At 39.4% G+C, this 21,068-nt stretch overlaps 1 protein-coding gene across 1 annotated transcript; it reads left to right on the top strand.

Annotated features, from left to right (window-relative positions):
- The first annotated feature begins 4,094 nt into the window (after positions 1-4,094).
- LOC106033477 (acyl-coenzyme A synthetase ACSM4, mitochondrial-like) lies at positions 4,095-21,018 on the top strand. Its single transcript, XM_013177023.3, has 16 exons — positions 4,095-4,642; positions 5,855-6,017; positions 8,134-8,342; positions 10,519-10,792; positions 11,237-11,447; positions 11,975-12,182; positions 14,039-14,182; positions 14,646-14,802; positions 16,477-16,556; positions 16,928-17,051; positions 17,412-17,492; positions 17,689-17,790; positions 18,790-18,917; positions 19,004-19,103; positions 19,685-19,804; positions 20,148-21,018. Exons 4-16 carry the CDS (start codon positions 10,592-10,594, stop codon positions 20,232-20,234), a joined length of 1,743 nt encoding a protein of 580 aa, XP_013032477.2. The 5' UTR covers positions 4,095-4,642; positions 5,855-6,017; positions 8,134-8,342; positions 10,519-10,591; the 3' UTR covers positions 20,235-21,018.
- The last annotated feature ends 50 nt before the right edge of the window (positions 21,019-21,068 follow it).

The following is a 21,068-nucleotide window of genomic DNA, read 5'->3' as shown; positions in this document are numbered from 1 at the left end:
AGAAACAGAACTGGATCATAAGGAAGAAGCTGTTGTGTTCTTGGGACTCCGTGGTCTTCTCCCCCTGCTTCAGAAGATAAGTAGCCCTGTACTCTTTCTGTGGTGTTTTAAGTGTGTTTAGAATGGGCAACACAGCTGTTCTAAGGATAGGAGACAAGTAAAACAACTGATTCCAGTTGTTTTAAATGACTTCTTTCCTTTGAAGTTTTATAAAGAGACAAAACTTCAGTTTCAGCTGGGAAGAGGTTCTTCTTTATTTTTTTCCCCTTAGTGGTTATATCAATTTTTGTCTGCTTGTTCGTTTTTTGTTTGGGACCATGGCAGCACAAGTCCTGAAAATGCATTGCTACAGATAAAGGTCTAGAAGTTTTATTTCAGCAAGATTCAAAATCCACATTTATGTTGGTAGGATGAGAACCATGTGTAGGTTTTCCCTTCTTTTGATGGAGTATCTCTTGTACTCCAAGCACAAACCAGGAGTGGAATTCTCAATGCAAAGTTCAAGTGTGATTTTTTGGGGAGTTTTTAAACTGTAAGGAATATTCTTACACATAGTATAAGAATACTAAATAGCACAAGCAATATGTATACTAAATATTATTTTGAAATAGTAGACTTTTGAGAGAGGTACGAGCATGAGACCCCATCTTTTGTTCTAACAGTCTCTCTGAGGTAAATGCAGTGAGAATTTGAGATTATCTGCAGTATTGAGGAATGATCCTTTCATGTATGATGCTGTCATAGACAATGAGAACTAACAGTTGTAGAAAGTTACAGTGTGTACTCAATATTACAGGTATACAGTCATACTGTGTGTCTGTGTATATATAGACATATATATAGTGTTGTGTGTATTTTAGCCCATAAAATTGCTTTGCTTGCATTAGTAAGAAAGTTAATATTTAGCTTTATGTCTGGAAGTCCTTAACACATTTCCAGAATGTGTTTGGAACATGGTCTCACAGATTTGCTGGATGGCAATTTTTGTGACTTTTCGTGTGTTATTTTAGCCAGTCCATTGAGCAGGAACATTTTATAAGTGATCTATGACTTCATCTCTTTTTCCACAATACAAAAAATTGGAGTAAAGCTGTAATGAAAAATAGAGCAGCAATTAGGTGAGTTTGTTTTCAGTTATTCATAAGGCTTTTTAGATTGTTGATGTTGTTGATGTAAAACCAATTATTATGCTAATGCTTTGTATGAGTCTTAATAGTCCCCCTGTACAAATAAAAATGAGCACAATTTATAAATGAAATGACTGTAAGTAAATCTGTGTAAGAAGGATTCATTACTGAAAAGATCAGTTACAGAAGGGGTAATTTGCCAAGTTCAACCTTCACATTCAAATATTAGATTTAAGATGCAGATCAAAAGCTCATCATTAGTGTCTGAGCTTTTGTTGGCCGTCTCAGAGCAACAGTGTCCAGCAGCTGCTTGTTTCCTAGTGGATTCCTACCATACAGTCTTAAAATACAAAGGAAAATTATCTTCCAGCACAATCCCGTGGGCTTTGAGGGGAACATAGAAACCTTTGTAAGCACAGGAAATCAAATCCCCCATAAAAGCAAGAAGTTTGCTTATTATGATTTCTACCAGAAGAAGAAAGAACAAAATGCTGTTGTCAAATTTGGTTTCACCAAGGTCTCAGTCTGCTGAGAAGTCCACACTTCACATGGCTACATGCTCTCAAGTCAGGTCCCCACTGAGGGAGTGAGGCTGTGGGCATGAAGGTCCTCAGCTTTTTAAGGCCTCTGTGAACTTTGCCAGGCTGCTCAGGACCACCCTGGCATGACAGCAGAATGAAAAAATAAGGTTAGATGTCTACAAATGTAACAGCCAGACCAAAGCAGTATGTTTGCAGACACTCGCATACAATGGAAATGTCCTTACAGATGTCTAGAGTAGAAGTTCCTTGGAGAAAATTTTGAACTCAAACTAGACTATGCCATGGTGCCACTTCAGTGGTTCAGATGAGGAGAAACTCCAAGCCCCACAGATACAAGTTTCTGGATTTGCTAATCCCCCTACAAGAAACACCAGTATCGAAAAAAATCACTCCAAATGATTGCAGCTTTGCATTTACAGCATTCTTTTAATAAAATATTACATTCTGATGTTGTCAAAATCAAAAGATTTTACTTTTTCATTTTGAAACAAAATAATTTTTGAGTATTGATTTAAATTTAAGACAAGAATCATATTAACTCCAAATATTTTATTTGACCAAAAGAATTCTGCTGTTTTCTGTTTTGAGGTGAATGAAGTATTTCAGTTTGAAATCAGTTGCAGTCATTTACCTTTTTCATGTTACTGGAAAGAAAGTAAAGAAAGCTGTTGATGTTCATGAATAGCTGGTCTGATTTGGCTTGGTTTACCACTGAACCAAAGATGTGAGAATTACTTGGCCTGCTCTGCTTCTTGATACCAAATTCTTATTTGCTCTCTAGGTACAGAAAATTATCCAGCATCTGTCCTAGAAACTTGTATTTCCATTGGTTTGAAAGGAGTTTGATTGTAGAAAATTGAGTTATTCACCTTAGTCTTTCTTTTGAATGTTATTCATCAAGATATCAATTGCTGAGCGTTGCCTAACTCTATCTCTCTCGTTGAGGTGGTAAAAGTTTTTATTGTTCTGTCTCATGAATTTACATTTCATGATCCTGAAAAATTAATTCTTCATCAGCAAAAGCTTGTGAAAGCAGTTGCTGTACCTTACAAATACCTGAGAAAGGCAAGTACCAATGAGTTCTGATTAGACAAGTAGTTCTTGGCAATGCACCCTTAAGTGAAAACTACTCTAAGCAAGCCTAATAATCAGTTTAGAAATACAAACGGCTCACGTTTTTGAATAATAGAGTTTTGTCTTTTTTCTCCTGGTACCTCTGTGTCTTTTAATCATTTTTAGAAATGCAACTTTGAAAAATCTGACCACATTCTAGCTGTATAAGTAAACACTAATTAGTTGAACATCATAGGCCTGTGCCGATGTGATCTGATGATCTTACATGGAGACTACAGATGAACCTGTATCAGATTGCACTGTGATTACGTACAGGGAAATTAAATGCTCCTTCATCTAATCAAATTGTCCTTACGAGCATAGATTTAGCTTAATTTGTTTAAACACAAGAATCAGATTTTACAAATTAAATACAGCTATAAAATATTAAATGTATTTCTAGACATTTTCATTGACTAACCAAACAAAGATGATGCTGAGATGTTACAATAACAGAGAGTTTACATACAACAGTGCGGGTGAGAGCCTCAGCTGTTAACAATCAATAGCCTGTCGAGTTCCTCAGCAGAGTTGTCACAGTTTTCTCTGGTGCCAGATTGTCAGGCTGAAAGGGTACAGCAGGTTTTGGGGAATTGCAGCGTGATTTTCACAGCTCATTACTGGTGTCAGTGGACTGTGCAGAGGTGAACAGTAGTACAGCCTTCACAGGTGGGGCTTCCTTTGCAGGAATCAAACTCCACAAGTAGTGTATTTAGAATGGTTGAAAAGAACTCCAGGGCGTCCACGTTCAGAGTTAAACTTGATCAGTTTGTCCAGGATAGCAGAATAAGCCCCATCTGGCTAAGCAACGATGCACCAGTTCCCACCAAAAATCAATGGACTGCACTGTCTGCCTTTGGCTTCCTCACTTTCTGGACAGGGTTTCAACAGCATCAATACATGGTTTTAAATTTCCATTCCTTTTTCCTGAGTAACAGCTTTGTTCTGGGAGATTAATTTTTTCTCTCATTGATTTAATTAGAGCAGAGGGAAAACAGGTTGAGTATTTTAAATGTAATCCCATTTTTGAATGGAATAACTATAAATAGCATTGGATTTTTAAGTGCAACCATAAAAAATATGTTGAATAATGTAATCTGGTCACAGCTTCAGAATCTGATTCTTTTTAAGTGCATTCAGATTTGGAATATGTTTTGGCAAAGTAATCCACTTCGAAGCAAATAAATCAGATTGTTCTTGTAATCAATTTATTCTTTGTAAGAAGTTTTTTAACAATCTAATTATGATTTTAGGAAGTAATTGTTTTTAAAACAATCTTAAAAATATAATCCCAGAACAAATTCTTGCTTTTTGGCACTAGCCCATATTGGTCTTCAAACAGGTCTGGGTGGGGTTTCCCCTAAGCCTTGTTCTCGTGGTGTAAATTACTCCTAATACAAGGGAAAATCTCACCCAGGAGTTTTCCTTTCTGCTGAAGTTACAGGGTTCTCACTATATACATTGGGCCTGTTGGACTCACCAATGTATTAGTGCATTTTTATAATGATACAAAACCTGAATCCGAATAGGAAAATCCCGAAGGATTTTTTGTCAAGCACTGGAGCTGGAGTGTGGCCTGCCTGCTTCATCCTCAAAAGAGCCCATAACTTTTGAAATTGCAGGCTTGCCACAAAAAAAAAGAAAAACAGTCCAGCTGTGTCACACTGCTAAGTACTGTTGTTATCTCTCTTTATAAACTAGGTGGAGCTTGTTCAACAGCCAAAGATGATCTCTGGGAAAATCCAAAGGAAGCAACTAAGGAACAAAGCATGAGAAAGAACTTTGCTGCTGAGCTCCCAGTCAGAATGTGCTGATCCTGGATTGCTTTTCTGCCTTCTGTCATCCTATCAGTCTTAAGAGGTGTTGAACAACCTTCTAATCAAGAGTAGCTGCTGATTTTTGTTCTTGTGCTTTGAGGTGTTACTAAAGCAATATATTTCCTATGATTTTAAATATATGTGAGAGAAACTGTATTGAAAGTAACAAGAAGAGGGCAAATAAGACTTTCCTTTAGCTTTTGCTTTTATTTTCATATGTGCATTGTTACTGCTGAAAGCCACAATGAATTTTAGGATGACTGCAAGTAGGTATCAAACACTATTCTGTGAGAATAATTTTAATTGTTTTTGATTATCAGACTTCCACATTAGTTTTAGCCAGTCACATATAGTTTCAGGATTAAATATGATCAAGGATTTTCTGGGCTGAGTGGTGAGTTTAGACTACGAGGTATTTCCATAACAGTCAAGCACGGTTACGTGGGTATGGCAGTAGCAGAGGCTTAGTTCATCCCTGCTAGGTTGCATCTCAGATTTCTTGTTACCCCTCAATAGCACTGGCAGCTCAAACAGTGCTGCTACAACACAGCCCACATACTCTTTATTCTTGATTCAGACGACGTAAATAGCTGTTGAACTTTATTACCAAGTCTTGCTGCATTTACTGGGCACACAAAAACACCAGTGAACCAAAAAATAGGTTTATTTATCTCAAAATGTCCTGGTTCTGCTCTAAACCCACTGTGTGGTACCCATGAGCACGTCTGCTGTTGTCTCAAGGGCTTGGAAAAATAACAAACATGCTATGTAGTGAAGCTGTTGATGACCTTTCAGGACAACTAATTGAGTTACTAACTGACAAAAAAACACAAGTCCCAGGAGATGCTGTGCCAGGAGAGTACTTACCTCTTTCATACCCTTAAGCTCTGAAATGAATATTGCTTTGCTTTCCACCTACTAAGTACATAATTGCATGAGGGTTTTTTTGTTTTTTGCTTTTTTTTTTAGAGAGAGAAATCAAATGCACAAAATACTGCATCCTTGTAGATTACAACCGTCTAAATGGATCTGAACTTGCATTGCTGAAACCAGGGGATAGCTGAAAATTGATTTCTGTAGGAGCAGAACTAGGCATGAAATGAAAAATAAACCTCACTCACTGGACTATTTGCATGCTGAGAGCATTATATTTTTCAGGAAATGACAAAAGTGACTGAAAGAGGTGTGGGGTACATTTGGGGGTTTTATTTATATATAATATTGTTTTAATTATTCCTTTGGTGATTCATTCCAGAGAGAAAGTCTTTAGGCTACCTCCTGTCCAATGTGTTGTACTTGAAGTAAGCAACAGAGATGTCAGACTGGAACTGCATTATCTACCTTGGGAGGCTCTCCAGTACATTCTCATCAACAGCTGCTCTGAATCCTACTTTCTGGGGGCAGCTAGTTACATTTTGGTGAGCAAATGAGAAACTTCTCCAGATTTCATCGCTGCTATCATAAAAATCACCAGTCAAGTGTTTTTTTTCTGTGTGTGCTGGCAGAAAGCTGCTGCAGTATGCTGTGTCCAGTCAAAAGCTTGGCATACTTTTTATTTGTTTATTCTAGGACTTAGAGGACAAATTACCTGTCTGACCTATCTGTGTGTATATTGCCCATCACCGTTGCACTGAACAACGGTTAAGGACACCTCCAAACAGTAGCAGCTATGCTGTGTCTCAAAATGCATTGACAGAATGCAGGCCAGCCAGGTTGGATGTCACTCGAATTGTTGCTGTAAACCCCTGACTGCCCTTAGGATTTTACCCCGGTTTACTCTGCGAAATGGGCCAAATCTGGCTGCCTTTCAAGTGTGTGAGCAAACTCACTCATTGATTTCAGTCTCTCCAAACTGGATTGAAGATGGGCTCTCTTGTTTTCATATGCTAGAAACTCCATGTGTTCAGAGTGGCACACTTGTGGGTTGTTTTTTGTTTGTTTGTTTGTTTTGTTTTTTAGTTTGGTTTGGTTTGTTTTTTTTTTTGTGTGTGTGTGTGTTATACAACTCAAAAGCCACTTACCAGTCAAGGCAGTGTGAGGAATTAGAGAAATTATTTGCACCGTGGGGAGAGAAGACAGAAGATGCTGTGCCCTGCTATAAAGACATGAAGTTCCTCAATACCCAACCCAAACGTTCCTACTCTGAATCTCACTGTATGTGCTCTTGAAGTGAAAATTCAAAGAACTGAGCACCACACAGTGTTTTTCTCCAGGTTTTACTAGGAATTCCCTGTGTTTATCATCGTCCTGTCCATCTTAATTTCTCTGACTGTGTATAGGGGCTTCCATGTACCTCTATCCATAGTTATCTTTGTTCATGCTCTTGACTGAAGAATGGTAAGAGCAAAAGCAGAACCACTAAAATAGCACTCAAATCGGAAGAATGCAGTAATTCTCTTTTCACATTACCATAACGTCAGCTAATAGTGTCACTTCAGGAATTCTGCTGCACACCCTTTTTAAAAAAATGTTAAAATGAGAGGTGGACAGTCTACAATTACTTTAACTTTGAGTATATGCTTTTTCATTATGTTGTATGTAGTTTACCAAGGTGGGGAGGGTAATCTCCTAACAGTGAACTCTACAGAATTTAGCCTGGGAGTTGGTTCTGGGTCTACAATAAGACACGATAGACAGGGAGAGAGGCTGTACTTGACTTGTGCAACGACACTGATGCCAGATTGGATAGTTTACCTCTGAGTAATTTCAGAGTTTAGGTTCAGTTTGCAAAAGTGACTTGAAAGCTTTCAGGTACTCCTAACATGTAGCAATTTAGCAGTCTATATGAAGAATCAGTCATACATTGATATGGCAGAGACGCATGGGCTCTAACAGCTTGGTTCTGCCTCTCCATAGTCCATTACTTCAACAGCTGCTATCTCTGCTAGTTTCTAGCATCATCTCTTGTCATTTCCTGACTCTGATCCTTAATCATACAGTTTATTTCCTCTGTATTTCTATACAGTCTATATATGCTATATGGTCTATATGTATGCTTATGTATATCCTTTATTTAGTTAGGTCTTAGTTTATAAATATTTTCCCCTTGCTGGACTCAGCGTTCCAGGTGGCAATACTAAAATGCTGTACTGTGATCATAGTAGATTCTCCTAAACCTATAGTTCATACATTGTGTTGCTACCTTCCAGAGCGTGGACTTTGTCTCACCTCATCTTTGTCACCATGTTTCATGGCAATGATTCTATAGCTTGAGTTTTCATTGATCAGAACTGATGACACACGGCTGAACTGCATATATTTTATTCATGTAATTGTCTGTCAGATATTACAGGTGACATTTATCAGCACCAGGTTTATGAAAATCTTCATATTTTTATTGTACCAATTCTCATACTGTGTTTAACTCCATGACCTGAAAAGAAAGACCTACTGTTGCAGTTTCCAAAATAATTGGTGCCATAGAATGGAGTTATATATTAATCTTTGGTGGATTATCCATTCTCCTAAGGCAGTGAACTAGAAATGTGGTCATTTGTACTCAGTGCTCTTTCTGTCTTCTCACGACTTTTTCAGTAATTGTGCCTTTCTTCAGAAGGTAATTGGAGAAATGTAATCTTCACTCTCAGGAGGAAATAATCCCCACCACAGAATGTGATGTGTGATGCTAATGAAGGGCTATGACTGCTCAGAGAGCTACAGGCAATACTTGCCAGCAACTACTACACAAGATACGTGTGTAAGAGTTAAAAGAAGTCTCACCTGATCACAAATAACATCTCCAGGTAAGGACAACCTATTCAATTGCCCTCAGAAATTAGTTTTTATTTAGTGATTGTTAAAACACTTATTCTCAAATATGCAAGATGATTTCTACTAATGTTAAAAGAAAAATCTATAATGCAGCATTTTATTCCTCTTTCTTCATATGATTTTCACTTTTACGAAGGAAAGTGGACTACCAGAGAGCAGTTGTACTTTTCTGCTTTGTGTCAAGCAGACTGAAGAAGTAGCTTCTTTCTGGAAGAACATTTTCCAGGTGTGAGTCTCCAATCACTGTATCAGATCTGGGAGAAAAATAATGTGGTAGCCAATTTCTGCACAGCTTTCACTGATTTATTGTGAGTTTGGGAATTGGACTTTTCTTTCATGAACTGTTAAGAATAAAGATAAGAAGCAATATGTTATAAGCAGAGTACAAAAAAATCTAAAAAAGAAAAAGCCTCTCTATTTTAGTCTTTGAGACTGAATGTACTGTGAGCACCATGTTCCCATACATACAGCTCTAATTGGCTTCACTCTTTTGCAAAGTATTTTCATTGTGATGCATAACTATGAATTTTATTTTATTTTGTGAAACCAAGTTCATCTGTGTATGTTTAGGGATAAATACAAATGTAGCAAAAACATTATTCCAGTAAGCAAATCAATAAGAGAAAGTGAAAAACCACCTTTGAGTTATTCATGATACTTTGCTATCTGACTAATATGTTAAGGTAAATGCCATGGGTGGATTGCAAATCTTCTGTTTGGACAAAAGGAAAGGAGAGCAAACAGTGCAATGTGGAACATACTTCTGCTTTGTGTTTTTTGCTTTAGCAAAAAAATAACAGCATGGATATTTATTGCCTCTCTTGCATATTGGCTAAATGCACAAACTCCATCACAGCTCCTTTGCCCCTGCTTGCTGGTGATTACCCTGGGCTTTGAATAGTTGTGCGTGATCATTATGTCCTGAATTCCAAGGCCAGTACCAGAGACAGATGATGGCAGCCATCCTGTAATCAAATCCGTGTTTGCAATTGGTAGCCTTGTATAGGTAGGTAAGACTCCCGTGGTGCCTACAACATGGGAATATTGGATCCAAACCCTGACAATTGGAGAGCTGGATTGAGGACCTGATGCCACAGTAAATCTCATAGATGGGAGCAGGGAATAGTAATGGGAGGATAAGAGCTATAAAAAGACCAGATTGGTCTTTAGGTTAACTTCAAGGAGGTCATCGTGGATCTCTGGAATACTTTTGTTTGGTGGCATAAACAAAGAAATTCCAGAGATGATTTGGAAGAGGTCTGTGTTGCTACTGGCATCACAAGAGCAAGAGGTTTTGCTACTGTTGAGGTTTTTAAACAGGAGCAATAGCTTTACAGATGGGCTATGGAAATATCTGAAGATAAGCAGAAAGATGGCAGAGCACCCTGGACCAGATTCATTGGTGTCTTTCTCATTCTTTCAGTTTAATGAGGTGGGAACTCCCTGGGCTCATCGCAGGGTGCTCTGCTAGCTCTTTCCATGCCCAGCACATTCAGAGAGACTGTGCCTAGTGTGAGCTGTCCCTGCTGGCACCTGCTCTTGGACTGATGAGCCTCGGCCTCCCTGCAGTGCTGATCCATAGTAAACATCAGGAGCAATGACCAGCTTCAGTCTCTCACTCTGTCATGCGCGTTATGTCCAAACAACAAATAACCTAAGCCCTAAGCATCTCTAGGACTGAGTTCAGCAGCCAGTTCAGTGGGGTGATAGAAGGCGTTCACGGGGTTCATCCTTTCTAATTGTGGGCTGAAAACTGGCTTCTGCTATCCGGGGTTTGGTGTTTTTTTGTTGTTTTTGTTTTGTTCTGTTTTTGACAGAAATAGCTGCAGTAGTGCCCATCCAAACACACTATTCGCATGCAACATGCCAAAAACTCTTAGGAGGTGCGTCCACAGTTTCAAGTCCATCCTTTGGTTGGACAGCATGGGAGTTGTCATCTCAAGGGGGAATTCTATGAGAAGCCTGTGGACAGCTTTAAAACCAAAAGACTTAAAAGGGTTATTGGAACTCTATCTTAACCATAAGGAGAGGTGGGATAAAGTGTCATGAAGAGGTGGACTTTACTGCTCTGTATACATCTGATCTATTTGGAGTCAGCTGGGAATGTGTACATCATAATGCTATTACTGATTTTTCTGTCTCTTTTAGAAGGGAAATAATCATTAAAAAAATAGCTCTGGTGGTTATCCTCTCCAAAAGCCCACATATATCTGGTTTTGCCATGAAGATTTTACTTGAAATTCAAGTGTTGCGGTCTCCATGGAGCATCCAGACACTCTACAGATTATTCCACCAGTGTCGTAAGACTTTTGCACCTTTGAATCTCTCAGATTATGAAGCCATCGGTCGTTGTGAACAGGAAGTGCCTGAGTACTTCAATTTTGCAGGTGATGTGCTGGACAAGTGGTCTCAAATAGAAAAGGTAGTATTTCCGACCCTGCAGATTCAGTATTTTAAATGAAACTGTGCCTTTATCCCCAAAATTCATGTCTAAAACTGTCACTGACTTCAACAGGACCAGAATTTCCTCCCCTTTTTCTGGTTTAATGTCTTACTTTGCAGGGAAAGGACAGTCAATTTGCTTCAGCATCAAAGGGGACATGGTGCTTTGTATCTATGACAAAGTGCCGGGTTTGTAAAAGCCTCCAAGTAATTTATGAGCATTGCAAATCAGCTAAATATACACACAAACTTTTATGTGCCTTAGAAAAGGGTTCTTTTAAACCGAAACTAAACACATGCTTAAGATCCTTGCCCTGTCCTAGAATATATAACATTGTTGAATTGCACTGCCTGAAGCGTCCCAGAGGAACTACAGGAATCTTGGAAGTAACCAGCATGTCACTTGTTCTTGCATTGTCTCTAGGAACGAAAGGAACCATCAAACCCAGCTCTGTGGTGGATAAATGGAAAAGGAGGTGAAAGGAAGTGGAGCTTTGAAGAGCTGGGCTTTGAGTCACGAAAAGTGGCCAATGTGCTCTCTGGCCCGTGTGGTCTGCAAAGAGGAGACCGAATTATAGTAATTCTACCCAGAATCCCAGAGTGGTGGCTGCTGAATACAGCTTGTATGCGAACAGGTGAATTGTATCATTCCTGATGGTCTGTGGACTGCTTGTTACCTTCTGTGTCAAAAGTTGGTTAACAATTCATTTAACAGTTACATTTCTTACCTGACTTTGTAGGTTGAATATTTGACAATCAAAGGTGCTGACAGGGGTAGTGTCTTATGACTGGTGAAATTACCTTCATTGGTTTTCTTTCACTTTTTGTGGCTTGTGATGATTTAGAAATCAATTTGATTTAATTTCAACAGATTTATGTTAAAGCTGCTAGCATTAACTGCCCTGAAGTTATACCTTCTACTTACATTGTGCCTGGAGCAAAGGGTGTCTTAGAAACAGAAACTATTTTGTGCTTTAGATCTGCACATCTGTATTCAAGTGGAAGCAGAGTCAATCTGTTAAGGGATGTGTGATTTGTTTAACCCTCATCTCATTTCTGGATTGAATGGTGATGATATTCAACAAATCAGAAGAAGCTATGAAGTGAGCAGGGCTGAAAGTGAAAAATAGCTAATAAGTTTCCCGTTTTATTGTACTTTCAGGTGTTGTCTTCATCCCAGGGACAACACAGCTGACAGCAAAAGACATTTGCTATAGATTGCTGGCTTCCAAGGCTAAGTGTATTGTTACAATTGATGAGCTTGCTCCTGCGGTGGACTCAGTTGCATCCAAGTGCCAGTTTCTGAAAACAAAGCTAATTGTATCTGAAAGCAGAAGAGCTGAGTGGCTTAACTTCAGTGATTTGTTCAAGTGCGTGCTTTCTGCCTCAGCTCTATCACTGTTACCTCAAATGGAAGATTTCTCATTGTTTAAACACATACTTGTGTCTTGTTAATGAACTAATACCTTTGAGAGGGTGGAGGGAAGGCAATTTAGTCAGTGTTCTACAAAGAAAGAGAATATTTGGGAATAGCCAAATTGCTAAGTTAAAAAAAAAAAAAGTGTAGTTTAGACTTAGGACATCTAGGTTTGTTTCATATGACTATGAAATAATATGGGAAAATAATATGTGAAAATGGACAGGAAAGTCTTTCATTGACAGCTGCGGGCTATTTGCCCTCTAAAGTTCAAAGAAAAATATTCTATACAAATTACTCCAATCCATATTCCTAAAACTTGATGATGATAAGACTTACGTGAATAGCATTTCACTATGAAAAGCTAAAAGAGCACAGTGCAAAATGTTCCTAATGCATTTAAAAATCCACCTGAGTCACTACTGAAATGCAGCTACCGAAGTGGCACCCAACAGACAGCTTTTCACTGCAGTGCACAGGACTGTACAAGGGGTGGTGAAGCACCACAGGGTAGGGAAGCAAAATATCCTGCTGCAATGTGCTCAGGGTCCTAGATGTGATTTTTACAAACTGGCATTTTGTTAAAAGCATCTGTGTAACTAAAAACATTCTTTCATGGTGGAATACAAGCTCTTTAGTCACTTTGAGAGCTTTGTAAGATGTTCTGTGCACTCTTACAACCACTGAAGTCTGAACTAGCATTACCAGTTGTCACTGTATTTCCTTCAAACAATTACCCACCTCAGTGCCGCTTAACTGGATGACAAAGAAAGCAGTAACACTGCATTCTTAAACCTCCTAGAGCTACTAAAGCATTGTCAAGTGGATTTGAAGCATCCTCTTGCATGCTGGGCTTAATAGTTCAGGGCTCAGGTCCATGGCAGTGGGTAAAATTGATTTGATAAAACCTGAATATTGTCTGGAACTGTGTCAGTCCTACAGAGGATGCCACTGGGGGTCAGGCAGGTAGGCTGTCTGGTTTCCCCAGATGGCTGCCTTGCAAAGTGCTGGCTGTCTGGCTCCAGGGTTGCTCGGCTGTCAGGCTCCCAGTCTTCTCAGACTGCTGGGCTGCTGTCCTGCTGGGCTTGCTGTCTCGCCAGATCGCTGGCAGCCTGCCTACCTACTGGGGTAGCTGCCCGGCCTCCCAGCACCATGTCCTCAGCTGCCTTAGCCAGCTGCTGAGGTGGTCAGGGGGCTGTGGACCTTGTCAGCGAGGCTACCTGCCAGCCAGCACAGGGAGACAGCGGGCCCACGAAGACAGACATCCTGAGCCCAACCTCGCAGTGGGGGCCAGGCATGGGCAGTGTTTCTGTGCCAAGCAAAACCTTTTCAAACATCAATCCTGGCACAGAAGAAGAAGTGGTTTTGCTTTCTCATCCCATTACGGGTCCTGTCATGGACCAGACTGCCAGGAATTTGTGCATCCCCATGCTTCCCCAGGATAATTAACTGGTGGGACCATCCACCACCTGAAATGGTGGGTCTGCCCTTAGCTAATCACGTTAAGGCTGGAGGATATGCTTTCTGGAGGGTACTTTGGTCAAACACAAGATGCTGGAACTCTTGATGGTTATGGGAGGTGAAGGAAAGTGAGCCAGTTGGGGGTATAACTGTGGAGAAGATGTACACAGAGAAAAGTTAAAGACCGAGATCAACGACACTGATACAGAACTAGCAGTGCAAGAGTGAAGGAATCTCAGTAGTTTCTTAGCACTAACACCTCACTATACAGACAATCCTGCTTAAAGGAGCCAAGCTAAATCTGCCAAATAACATCATTCACTGTTTCATATGTTTCCTTTTTTCAAGGGCTGCCTCTGCTGTCCATAACTGCGTGAAGACAAGAAGCCAGGATCCAATGACAATCTATTTTACTAGTGGTACCACAGGCTTCCCCAAAATGGTTGAACATTCCTATGGAAGCTTTGGTCTGGGTTTTTTTATCTGTGGAAGGTGAAGTATTGAGCTAATTATGCTTTTACAGCTCTGAAATACAAAGCAAACAGAAGAATTTTTGTATGATAAAACTGTGATAGATGATGAGGCTCTCACATACAGTGCATGTCATTTCTTGTGGTCTCTTCAGCTGAATTGTACCTAGGAAGCAAGGATCTTGTTTGACATGGTATAAAGCACCATTTTAGAAACTGCTTGCCGTGTAATCCATGCAAAATAACATATTTTGAAAACTCAGTAAGGATACCATATATTTTTCTTTATGTTTACCATCAGTATAAAGGATAGGTAAAAACCATTTATTTGAGCTCTTGAGTTTTGGATCAAATTTACCATGCCTTTAAAAAGGCATGGCCAAAAAAATAAAAATAGGCCAAAAAAATAAAAACACACAAAACCTCTCACATTTTTGATTTCCACTTGCAGTTATCCTTATACTGGTCATCTTTGTCTTTAACAGATATTGGATGAATTTGACTCCCTCAGACATCGTGTGGAACATGTCAGACACTGGCTGGATAAAGGCAGCTATTGGGAATGTTTTTGGTCCATGGTTCCAGGGTACATGCGTTTTCGTACATGCCATGCCACAGTTTGATCCAAAAGTAATCTTAAATGTAAGAACACCATGCTTACAATGAGTAGTTACTCATATTTCATGTTATTTTCCAGGCAGGACACAAAACTAAGCCTCTTAGGTTGATGGGATTAGCTGTTTTAAATTGGCATAACCACAAGGTGATTGTGCTTTGAATAGGAATATAATACAGGAAGGATTTTGCAGCATGACTTTTTTGGGCATAGGATATTACCAGCTGCTTCTGATCAGCAGGAGTTACTGGTATTACGTAAACCTCTCCCCTCCTGTATTTCACTATTGAAATGATAAATGAGCTGAATTACATGTAAATTAATATTTTAATTAAGATGCTCTGACCCTTAAGAAAGACAAGTCAGCACTGGAAAACAATGAAGTAGTGAGATGGGCTTGTTCCTAAATCAAATTATTTTCAAGCTTCTCAAGCTAATCTGAGATTTACTCTTGCAACAGAAAAAGGGGAGAGTGCTATTCCTAAATGGCTCAAAGTGGAAAAGTGTACGTTCCTAACACCACGAGGTTTATTTGGACATTTTAATCCCATTTCCTTTTTCAAAATGGTAGTTGTTAGTTTGGTTTTAGTTTCTTTAAATAAATTTCTTAGCCTTGCTGACATCTGCTTGCAACGTGCATGGGGTATCAGATCTCTGCACAAAATGAGGTAGACATTAGAGGCTGCTTTACCCATGGTGTGACTGGAGTGAAGACTGGTAAATGAGAGGTCTGCCCTTTGCTTTTGTTTATCATTACCTGTCCCCTGCCTCTGAGCAAACTTTCACTGCAGGCAGAAGTGAGGTTTAAAAAATATAAAGTATGGCTTAGTTCTTCTACCTGAGTGATTGAGAATCATTTGCTGGTGTTATTGGTGAGAAAAAAAGATGCATCAGAAAAAGGAGGCTCAGCTGAGATCTTTACTTTTTCTAGCAAGGCACTCATGTCCTGTGTTCAGTGCCAGCCAAAGAAGGAATATATATATATAAGTGTGCCAGCCTGAAAACAAACAAACAAACAAACAAACAAAAAAAAACCACCAAAACCTTTTAATACCGCATTCCTCTCAACCCAGCCTGGACTTACAGAGGTTTGGCTCTGCACATTGTACTGCATGGCAGGCACTTTGTCAGGACTGCTGAGGAATTGCAGCATGTCTGGAGCTTTGTGGCAGTTCTTTTCAGCGTGAGATCAAATAAAAGACGGACATAGGCAAAATATTCAAAAGAAACCTCTCATGTTAGGTGCCTCCATTTTGCAGTGCCTGACTTTGTCCTAAGGTGAAATGTGTGCTTTACGGAAGTCCCTTTCAGAAATTATGTTGTACCTCTACAGCCAGGTTTTCACACAAAAGGATGGTCCTTTGTGCTTCAAGTGAGTATCAGGACAAACTATGAACACCAGCAGTTTACCACAGTGTGTCACCTCTTCAGCAGGTGTTTTAAGCACTGTAGTATCTTATCTCAACACTGACAGTCACAGTTGTTTTTGTTTGTTTGTTTGTTTGTTTTGTTTTGTTTTGTTTTACTTCGTGGGTTTGACTTCTTTTTGCTTTGGCTTACAATGTTAAGTGAGGTTACAGTCAGGCTTTACAATTTGTGCCCTAATATGGAATAGAAATGAATCGTTAGCAGCAAGTTGTTTGTTTTTTTTTTTCCCAAAACAATATTGTTGAATTCTAATTTTCTTTTTAATTTGTCAGACCTTGTGCAGGTATCCAGTGACCACTCTGTGCAGCGCCCCAACTCTCTACCGTATGTTGGTACAGCACGACCTCACCAGGTACCTCACGTCTGTTAGCAAGTGGCCATGCCATGTCCAGACAAGCTATTGCCTGGGCCTTAATATTGCTTTCTACTTAAACTCTCAGAGTGGTGGAAATTCTATGTTGGAGGCAAGGACTGTCAGGAGGCGCAGCCTTTTCCTCAGCGTTGCAGAGAGGTGACAAAACCTACCCTTTGCCACCTCCAACCCAGAGCATGTTTTGCCCTGAGGCATTACACAATAAATATACCTCTAGGCATTCTCTCAATCCTAGCTCTAAGAAAGTTCAATATGCCCTGAAGTCACAGGGTTGGACATACAGATGTCAGGGAGAGCAGAATTTGTGCCTTTCTTTCCTCTGATATCAGCAATGTCCTCTGTCTATGAAGGTACGCATTCAAGACACTGAAGCACTGTTTGAGTGGAGGGGAACCAGTCAACCCAGAAGTGATGGAACAGTGGAAAAGCCAAACAGGACTGAATATCTATGAAGCCTATGGCCAAACAGAAGTCGTACGTTCACCCTCGTTTGTAAGGGGCTACAGCTCAGCTATCACTTGAGACTCTCAGGGGACTCAGATATCTCATTCCTCCTGGCAAATACAGAACTTGGCTATATATATTGAGAAAGAAAGCTGACATTAAAATATGTAGCAGTTGCCTTCAGGAGGGTTTATTGTTTTGCTTACTGGCTGTAAAATGTCATAGACTTTTTGTTGAAGACTCTCAGTGAAGTCCTCAAATGTTTTGGCTTACACAGATGGCAGATTTAGATCTTAAGCTAGCTCAGCAGTGGGCACAGTACAAGAGCAGGAGTAGCCTCAGCAATGACAGTGAAAAACATCTGGGCTGGTTGTTTGTCTTTTCCAACAGGGAATGATATGTGGAAATATGAAAGGAATGAAAATTAAGCCAGGTTCCTTGGGCAAGGCAGCTCCCCCCTATGATGTTCAGGTATGGTGATCTCCTTTTCTGTTTGCTGTTATCATAGGAAGTGAAAAATGGGAAAGCGCAACATACAGTACAACTTTCAGTACCATATGGTGGTATTAAGGGCTGTGAGTGGTTAAGCTGTTGTGTTGGTTAGTTTTAGAACATGGTGTTCTTAAAATGTGAAAACATAACTACCCATTTGCCTATTCTATTGCAGATTATAGATGAAAAAGGCAGTGTTCTGCCTCCTGGGAAAGAAGGAGACATTGCTATCAAAATTGATGCCAAGCGGCCATTCACTTTTTTCACTCGATACGTGGTAAGCCAACAGTGAATTTCCTGAGAGCCAGTTCAGGCCTGCAGCATGATATACATTTATACCAACAGGAAGAAGTGCAGCACAAAAGGCTTGTGGCTCTTCTTGACTTAACAGTGCTTTGACTTCAGTGACTTTTTGACTCAGTGGAATTAGCTAAAGTACCAATGGCAGCAACATGCAACAATTCAAACTTCAGCCTCAGACGGTCACCCATACGCTTCCCCAGCATATCCCACCTTGACTCCTGTAACAGAATTAATCCAAAACAAGCTGCCAAACTGAAGCCCTCTCCTTCAAATTTAGTGGAGGGTGTACTCACCCCTAGTGCATTTTGAGGGAGCAACTCTGCAGCTTCTATGTTACTTTTTTTTTGTGTAGAAACACTGGTCTTTTGCTTCTCCCACCATCTCTTCTTCATAATTACAGACAGCATAGAAGGCAAGAGGAGATTCTTAAAGTGTAGACCCAAATTATGCACAAATACTGAGTATATGTATTTGTTCCTCCCACCATTATTCTTTATCCCTTTTCATCCAGAAAGGTATACAGCAATAGTGCTGCTGTATGTATGGTTTTTTTTCTTCAAACTTGGTGACTCGACCAGGGTGCAGTTATAAGCACCCCAAGGGAAAAGTAGCTTGATCAGGGCCAGATAGAGACAGTGATTTTCTATTTCTCAAGTTCCATCTGAGATCCAGCTACTGTGATAGGGGCAGGGTAAAATATTCTTAGTATTATAAACTATTTATTTTTGGACTGAGCAAGGAATTCATGATATGAAACCTCCATTCTCTCCCCCTTTCTTCAACAGACCTACTGTGTGATCTTCACTTCTGTATGTGCCATTGTGATAAGTTTTCCCTTGTGGAAAAAACAAGCACAAGCTCTTAGAAAGAATGCAATGAAAGGTATTATGGGTAGTGTCCAAAGTGGCAAAACTCATCTCTAAGCTTAAGGCTTCCCAATATTTTGAGTATTTAATTGTTGCTTGTTCAACAGGATGATCCAGTGAAAACCGCTTCAACAATCCGTGGGAACTTCTATATCACTGGAGACAGAGGGAGCATGGATGAGGATGGTTATATATGGTTTATGGGGAGATCTGATGATGTCATCATCTCCTCTGGGTTTGTAGATTTCACTTGAAGTGCCAAGAAATGTCTAAGAAATAACTATATACTTTTCATCTAAGCATTTAATTTCTCTCTCCTAGGTATCGTATTGGGCCATTTGAAGTAGAGAGTGCCCTGATAGAGCACCCAGCTGTTGTTGAGTCAGCTGTTGTCAGCAGCCCAGATCCCATCAGAGGCGAGGTAATTAGTGATCACTCTTCCATTCATGAAGTGTCTTGCATCAGTTTACACTCAGTTGCCACCGAATTCATAAGACCCTTAGTATAGCTATCACAACTTTTTCATCACTTTACTCAAAGGGAGTGAAGCAGTAGTTTGTATATCCCATATTCCATGTATGTTTTTTTTGAGTGACAATATAATCATTAGTCTGTTAAAGAACATGACAATGAATATAAAAGTGAGTCTGGTAAGAATTGGTGTACACTTTCACCTACTGCCTGGAGAATTATATTCCTTAATTTAACAATGTAAATTTTTTCAGAAAAGGCCCCAGCATCGAAGAACTTTATAACAGTCTTTTGCAGAACTTTTACAAATTTTGAAGCAGCTTTTGAAACTTGTCTTGTGGTACTTAGTACCTTCGTTACTATAAAGTAGAAACATTATTTAGTCACAATTTTAAATTTGTTTACAGCACAGGTGTGAAACAGCAAGCTGATACTACAGGCAATACTCATTTATTTGCAATTAACTGCCTCATTTGCTAGGTTGCTCTAGATTAATTAATGCTGTAATTTTGGTTTATTTTCCCTTTGTAGGTGGTAAAAGCTTTTGTGGTCTTGTCTCCTTCCTTTAAGACACAAGATCTAAAGAAACTGGCCTGTGAATTGCAAGATCATGTCAAGAAAGTCACTGCTCCATACAAGTACCCCAGAAAGGCAAGTAAATAAGAGTGTGTTAAAAAATAAATAAGAACTTCCAATCACTTTTTTAAAGTGGAGAGAGGCTAGAAACTGAAGGATTAGACTCAGTTCATAACATCCAATTTAGTAACAAACCAAAAAGCCCAAATATGTGGTATGCAAGAGAAATGACAAATACTATTTTCAGGAAGACTGTGGAAAATAATAGACACTACAAAATCTGAAAAATAAACTGGAACTATTCTACAAGTCACCAAATTCTTATTGAAATTAAACAGAATGGAAACCTATGTTATTTTGAATCAAAAATCTATAAATGAAATCTGCTTATTTTACTTTTTTCCCTCTTTTTAATCAGATTGAATTTGTCGAGCAGCTGCCAAAGACAATCACTGGGAAAATCAGACGGAGTGAACTGAGAAACAAAGAGTGGGGACAGATTTAGTTATGATAAGCAATCTAAAAAAACTGTCCCCATTGATTCCACTTATAATGGAGATTTTCTATTACAATTGTAAGCACCAAGATAGGATTGTATTTCACTCACTAGGCAGTGAATGTGTACTAATGCACAAGGTTTAAAAAGTCCCAACTGTATGGTCCTTAAATGTTTGTGCTCATTTAACAAAAATCATAGAATCAACCTAGCAAAGCATGTGTAAATGCAGCATCTTCCAGCTGCCTAACGCTTGTCAGAATTATGGTAGAAGTGATTACCAGGTGAAGGAGCAGTCTGTTAATTCTTTGAGACCAGCTATCTTAACTCACAAGAAGCTTATTAATAAGGAAATCATAGTAGTAGGTGATAACGTACCCAGAAATGGCTATAGATCATGCAGACATCCAAATTAAGCACCCTATTTATATGCATCTTGAAAGCCTCCAGGTTCACAAATGTGTGTGTTAAAAATGAATGTGCAGCAAGGGCAAATTAAAAAAAAAAAAGAAAAAATGTCAGAAGTAAAAAAAAAAAAATGTGGACATCCTAAGCCTGCAGCATAGGCAGCATCTGTATGTCAGACACAGACTAGACAAAGGGATGGTAGTTATTCAGCCATTTCCTCTGAAGACCTGTAGATTCTAAACCTCTAAGAGTGAGAGGCAGAAGGAAAAAAAAAAAACACTATTCATGATGAATCCATCTTTGTCCTTGGTAATAAGATGAGTAGGCGGTCTTGAATCATGATCACCAACATCAGCCACTAATAAACAGTCACAGTTGGCCTTTGTGTCTGGTCTCTAATGGTTCTTTCCTAGGAGTGACCTAGACATTGCTGGT

This window comes from Anser cygnoides, chromosome 15 (assembly GCF_040182565.1).
Source record: "Anser cygnoides isolate HZ-2024a breed goose chromosome 15, Taihu_goose_T2T_genome, whole genome shotgun sequence".
Classification (NCBI taxonomy): Eukaryota; Metazoa; Chordata; class Aves; order Anseriformes; family Anatidae; genus Anser; species Anser cygnoides.
The sequence above is the reverse complement of the archived record's forward strand: the minus strand, read 5'-3'. Positions and strand labels throughout refer to the sequence as shown.